A 7132-nucleotide genomic window follows, 5' to 3' on the forward strand; every position below is an offset into this window, starting at 1 on the left:
GTGTGTGTGTGTGTGTGTGTGTGTGTGTGTGTGTGTGTGTGTGTGTGTGTGTGTGTGAGAGAGAGTTTGTGTGTGTGTGCGCTTATCTATATCTCTGAACACCATATAAAGATGACCATACCTTTTTTGCACATTTCCTCACTTATAGGAAAGGCTGTCAATACGAAAAATGCCAGCGGGGTTGTGACACTCCTTTCTTGACGACGACCAAATTAGAACTGAGACTACAAATGGATGCAAATGGTTGAGGTATATAATCACTCGTTGAAATGCACTAGTTATGCGAATATTGGTTTTCCACCATCATTGTCATTATCATTTTTAGAATTTAATTTCGGTGTGAGTCAAACGAACTGACACTTCCAGAAGAAAATATATATTGCTGATATTATCATTATTGTATTTTTTTATGATCGTTCCGTTATTATTATGGTTTTTGTTATCATGTTTTTTTTCTCTCTCTTTTTTTTCTCTTTGGAATGATTGCTGATAACATTGTCATTATTAGTTGCTATGATTGCTCTAATGTCAGTTTTAGCAAACATTATTATAATGAAAATTAATACTCTCAACTTCGTTCATAAATCACCCATCACACACACACACACACAAACACTCACACACTGCAGGCTTTGGAGAATACATATACCTATAACCGTGTAGGAGCAACAGGGGAAAAGACTTTTTCAGATCATAATGAAATACCTGGACGACCCCCACTCCCATGCTCATTAGCGTCGGTGGGGGGGGGGAGGGGTTGAGAGACGGAGAATGAGGCCCAATGAGGGGGATCACCCCTGGTGCCTGGGACCTCAGTCTTCGCCTCAACTCATTCTGCATGGTCTTTTCTTGTCCTCCTTTCCATCTCCTATCCTCATCGTCAAGTGTGAGAGACGTGCTGAAAGGGCGATAGACGCTCTGTCAGTCCTGAACGGCTTTCGTGCTGTTTGCTATTTCCTCTTTAACTACCATGCACACACACACACACACACACACACACACACACACACACACACACACACACACACACACACAACTTTAACTACCACACTAACCACCTGCGCTCTACAAGTTTGACGTATAACATACTGTGTCCTACTTGTAAACCGATTTTAACATTTTTGCCGCAATACTTTATAATAATGCTGTATGGCCTTGCCTGGGGGCTTCGCTGCCAAGCCTCGCTCTATTGCTATATTTTGTTTACGCCGCTGATGACCAAAGATGCTGACTCGGAGGAAAATCTTCAATAAACAAATAAATACTTGGATGATCATGAAATATCCAAAGAAAACTTTATTGCATTTGCCTCGAAGAGAGTTAGCAAAAACAGTGGCATCCACAATTCTCTTTGAAGTATGTTGTTATAGTGTGGCGTTCGCTAATTAAACTACGTACCTGGCTCGTTAAAGAGGTGTAAAGCTCACTGCCACCACCCGACTAATACCTTCGAGAACGAGTGTTTTGTGTATGAAGGGATGCTGTGCCAAGAGAATTGCGGAAAGGAGCGACAGTAGTGTATGTATGTGTCGTATGCGTCACACACACACACTGACACACAGAATCACACACACAGCCATGCACACACACACACACACACACACACACACACAGAATCACACACACACAGTCATGCACACACACACACACATACACACACACACACACACACACACAGCCATGCACACACACACACACACAGCCATGCACACACACACACATACACACACACACACACACACACACACACACACACACACACACACACACACACACAGAATCACACACACAGTCATGCACACACACACACACATACACACACACACACACACACAGTCATGCACACACACACAGCCATGCACACACACACACACACACACACACACACACACACACACACACACACACACACACATACGTATATCAGTATCTATAATCAAACATTAAAAAAAACCCTCCCCCCCCGTGTGTGTGTCGTTGTGCAAATGAGCCGAAGGGAGGGTAAGCGTGGTTGGAATCCCGAGGAGAGCCGTGTATAGATGCTTTATCTATACTTTAGGGTTTTCGAGTGTTTGCTCTATTAGAACATTAAAATACACTACGGTCGTATTCAGCCTTCCTTATTACATGGGTTGGGGACTTAGCAAAAACTATATTATAGAATTAGCTATTTATTCCGGAAAAGCAAAAAGTAAAACATTACATAAAACGAAACATAAGCACAATAAAACACAAACACAGTAAAACAATGTTTGTCTTTGTATTTTCAAAATCATTAAAACATCTATATTCATTAAAAATAGTCCTTAAAGTTCCTTTTATAAAATAATGAATAAAAGTTCCATGGAAATAAGAAAGAATAAAATGAGAAACACCATCATGTGAAATGTATAATAAAAAAGATACAAAATCAGGAAATATTAATTAGAAAATGTAAGTAAAAGTTTCATAGTATTTCATATAAAAAGTATCAAAGATCATAAAATGTTTCTTTTAGTAATTCATTTTCTTTGTGGTCTATTCTTCGGTATAGGGCTCAATATAAACACAACGTAAAATGTTTATTAAAATATCACCTAAAACAGAAAACATTAAAACGTAAAAGAAAAACAAATTCAGCGAAGCCGCGTAGGTGAGTCACTCCGGTTAGCTTCCCGTTTTCTATGGCACGCATCCTCGCCCCAGGGGATAAACACAGGGGTTGGGAGCGATCCAGTCATCTATCCTCCATCTATTAACCAGCATACTGGGTCAAGCCCCGGTTCTTTCTCTCTTACTAAATCATCCTTTCTACCCCCTCCTCATCCTTCCCCTCTCAATCTTTCCTTCCTTGTATAGACCTTGGACCGTGGAGCTCCTTCTCGAAAGGGACGGGAAGACAGACACGTGTCGGGGACCGCTTGGGACGGGCAAAGGTGTTCCCCACGAAATAAAACAGTTGTGATACAGCTTGCAGATCATATGCCATTATGCTTACATTTGTTAGAATAGGAATAACCTTTCGACGTTTACTCTATCATCTATGATTTTTTTCTGATATGATAAAAGATTCTGGAGACTATTAATTTTAAACTAAGTATAGAACAGATTAAGTCTGCACAGAATCAAACCCGTCAGTAACTTTGTATTATGTTATTTGTCTGTTTTAATGTTAAATTGAGTCAGAATTGTGGTGATACATCATTGCTTGATATACATTATGACACCCAACACCTGTATTGAAGAATCTCCCTTATCCGATAGAAATTGACTTTCTAAAACACTTAATTATTGCATTTCCTTAGCAATCCAATAATGAGAAGATTAGCGAGGTGTAAAATACAGGATTCGCACCCTACGAACGCCGAGAGAAGTGAGGAAACAATTGCACGGAATATGAGAGGGATACGATATCAATGTGACAGGTGTAGTTGGTCGTGGCGTAACAATGATTACTATTGGTTGGTCTGTAAGAGCCGACAACCTCTGAAATACTTGACACTCGAAGCTTGTCTCCCTAACCCTCCGATTCCGTGCTCGTTGTCGCCGTGGGGCTTAGGAGACGGAGACTGAGGCCCAGTGTGGGAGATCACGCCTACTTTGGACCTCAGCCCTCGCCTCAACTAATTTTGCATGGTCTTTTCTTATCCTCCTCTTCTTCATCCCCTCTTTCTGTCCACATCGTAAAGTGCGAGAGCCGTGCTGAAAGGACGAAAGGCTGGCTTTGTGTCGGTCCTAAACGGCCTTTGTACTTTGTTATTTCCTCTTTACCCTTTTCACTCACCAACCTAACCAACATATTTTGGCCTTTTTGTTAACACAAATTTAACCCTTTTGCCACAATACTTTATTATAATTCTGCTACATTTCGTAACGTCGCGAATAACCCGAGATGTTGACGCCAGTAAATTTTCAATAAACAAATAAATAGCCCCCCCCCCCGTCTCTGGGTAGTGTCTGACCTCGACGAATATGGTTCGATCACTCCAGGAAGTAATGCAATACCATAAAATATCCCACAATAGTTCGATCACTCCAGGAAGTAATGCAATACCTTAAAATATCCCTCCTCACCTCTCCCACAGGCAACTGGAAAAACAATGACCTTAAGTTGGCAACAACCGCATTTTCAATGGGGGTTGCAAGGATGGTATTTCGGCGCCATTCCTTTCCCATTACAAATACATTCACCAAGGACGCATTCTCCGGCCTCCGAAGTCATCCCTAGAGCCCGAGAAAGGGACATTTATCTCGTAAATGAGGAGGATGTCTGTGCCACGCCACTCTTGCCACATCTACTGCCGAATCTTTTATTTTTTAACATAAATTATCTTCTTATATTGTTTTATTATATTTTCCGCCGGATATGATATCAAGGAAGCCTTTTTTTTACATTTTAAGATTTACATATTTCATTAGGTCACTGAGGTCCACCGATTGTTTTAATTAGCCTTAAGCGATGGTCACAATAGTCTTATCTGACCTTCTCTTGTTATCATTATAAGTATAGTAATAGACATAATAAGTATAAGTATGAATAGTTTTTTTTCTAAAAGAAATTTTCTTCATTAGACCCATCAGGTATCAAGAGATTCCTATTAATGTTTGCAAGCGAAAAATAACTGGAATAGTCGACGTAATTAATAAAAAAGGCAATATGAATGTATTATAATCATTATGATCATCACTGTTGTTGTACTGTTATTGCTATTATCATAGGCACTGTTAATATTATTATACATTATTTGTTTAAAGTGTATCATAATTTACCATCATATTGTTAAACATCACTATATGAATAATAGATTTAACAATAACATGTTAGGAATAAGGAACTCAATCAAGTAATTTATACAAATGTAGTAAAATAATTCTGTGTGCCATCAACCAGATATAAGCCATTTAAATTTCTAATACCACGGTCCATTTCGTTTTTGAGAAAGCTAGTTTTGTCCAAGCGGTACGACACTTTAACCCGATGGATTTTCGTACGGCCGACAGCGTAGATGCTCCGCCCACTAACTTGAACTAATTGCAAGTATTTAGCGCTGCAGATAAAGCCTCATATTTAATATTTTTATTACCATAGTGATAATGATAACAGTAATGATAATAGAATTCTATTTTTTTCGCATGGAGACAATAAAATTTACGTTCTAATTTGAATGGCTCTAGCACATGCACAATAATGTTACTACTTCGCCACAACCTACAACAATTATGGTTGTAGCTGGCTTGTCTATCCACACCGTCGTTGATTTTTCATATAAGTTTGTGTAATGAGAAGCTCGCTCGCCACTGGTGTAAAATGCAGCCACAATGTCAACCAGGTTACTGATGCGCACAAATTTGATTATCTATGCGAACTTTTCAAACGAGGAATCTTACACCGGTAGGCTTATGCAAGGTCTATATAAGTACTTATATAGACCTTGGGCTTATGGCCTCCAGTATACACTCGTATGAACACAATTTTCGTATATGTGTGGTAGACAGTTTTCTTCTATTAAGAGCTGTTATTGAGTTTTTTAGAGTATAAAATTCATTATATTAACATTAGTAATGAATTCTGTACTTTGTGGGTGGGTGTTTCACATGCTGGGTGATGTATACCGGCGGTAGAGGTTACTCCGGTCGATCAGTGTTAAGACTGAAGTTTGTATTTGACTTCTTGGCTTTATGTCTCTCTCTTATTGCTGTGGATGCTCCTATCGATGTTTGTAAACTCAGCATGAAAGACATGTTTGGGTAAATTTAGAAATGAAACCCCACACCGTTTTTTTTTTGTTTTTTTTTGGGGGGGTGAACTTTTCTATAGCTTTCGTCGTGTTTCGGACGAATCTAGCACTCATTTCCTTCGCCAAAGAAACATAACTACAGTATCGGTCCCGATAGCTGGGGAGGGTATGATGGGCCAATATATCAGAGAATTTCGAGAAATATTGGTAGAATACAAGCAAGCAACATTTCCGGTTTGCATAGGGGGCTACGCCCCTTAAAAACCCCTTTTGAGGAAGGGGGGGCTGCTGCCCTCCCACCCCCTGTCTACAAAATCTTCCCGGACAAACCTGGTATCTGACACGTCAGGGTCAGGCTGCGGGGAAGGGGGTTTCAGGTCAGTGTTGGCGGGAATTGCGATCGCTTACAGTAAAGTTATACTACTTTCTTCGTTCTGTTTTGGTGCCCTTTTCCATGCATCACAAACCCACTGGTGTCTGTCATTTCTGTAATGGCACAGTATCTTGCAGTGCGGGCATTGTATTTCCACTGGAAGTACACCGTGATCTCGTAGACTTAGTAAGCTTGCTTCGTTATTTTGTTATTTTGCGATGAAATCGAAATAATGGTTCTAACAACCTACACACTGTCTAGCCATGATGGAGCTGATTTGAATTTCAAATTGATTCTCCCAGGCTCAGCTTCTATTGACAAGTGATCTATTCCATATTTGATTGGTTCTACTGAGTGTGTATGTTCATGTCGTGTTCACGCACGAATCTAATTGGCTCATTAGATTTCCGTCGCATACGTCATCCGCTACAAATCCGTCCGATTTTCCGCAGTCCTAAACAATTCGTAGTTCTGTTGCGGCGCTAGGTGTAAGGTTACTGCTACGCCTGAAAATCGTGGATTATATATCCTCTTTAACACCGTTATTATCAATTTGCACAGAAAATGGTATGGAAGAAAACTTTCATAGAATCATGTGTTCTACCACTTGGTAAGCTCAGACCCTTTAAATTAGGTGCGGGGTTGCATTTCCAACACTACAGATGTTTTACGCGAAATTTGTTAAACAGTTGTCCTAGGCGAGATATTTGTATTGTTTTGGGTGACTTCAGTGCGGTATCTGGCCGCGATCGAGCTGTCTGTCAGTCCCCAAGGTTCGGGAGCTGCCAGCAGCGAGAATAGCCTCCTTTTACGGGACTTTGCAAGGTCCCAGATATTGAGTATTTCTGGCTCTTGGTACTAGCGCTCTAACCCTCATCGTTGGACTTGGTACAGCGATGCGGGTAATGCATCCAAGGATATCAACCACATCCTTGTTGGCACTCGTTGGAGGATCCTCCAGAACTACAGGGTGTATTTGAGTGCCGAGTTCCGTGGTACTGATTATAGATTAATTGTGGCTACCCTCCGAGTCCACTACAAA

General features: G+C 40.4%; 1 protein-coding gene across 1 annotated transcript in view; it reads right to left on the minus strand.

Annotated features, from left to right (window-relative positions):
- LOC113810569 (uncharacterized) overlaps positions 1-205 on the minus strand; it is a 6538-nt gene extending 6333 nt beyond the window's left edge. The window contains exon 1 of the mRNA XM_070134618.1: positions 122-205. Within this exon, the coding sequence (XP_069990719.1) occupies positions 122-134 (13 nt within the window). The 5' untranslated portion in view covers positions 135-205. The remainder of the gene's footprint in view (positions 1-121) is intronic.
- Between the last annotated feature and the right edge of the window lie 6927 nt (positions 206-7132).

This window comes from Penaeus vannamei, chromosome 20 (assembly GCF_042767895.1).
Source record: "Penaeus vannamei isolate JL-2024 chromosome 20, ASM4276789v1, whole genome shotgun sequence".
Classification (NCBI taxonomy): Eukaryota; Metazoa; Arthropoda; class Malacostraca; order Decapoda; family Penaeidae; genus Penaeus; species Penaeus vannamei.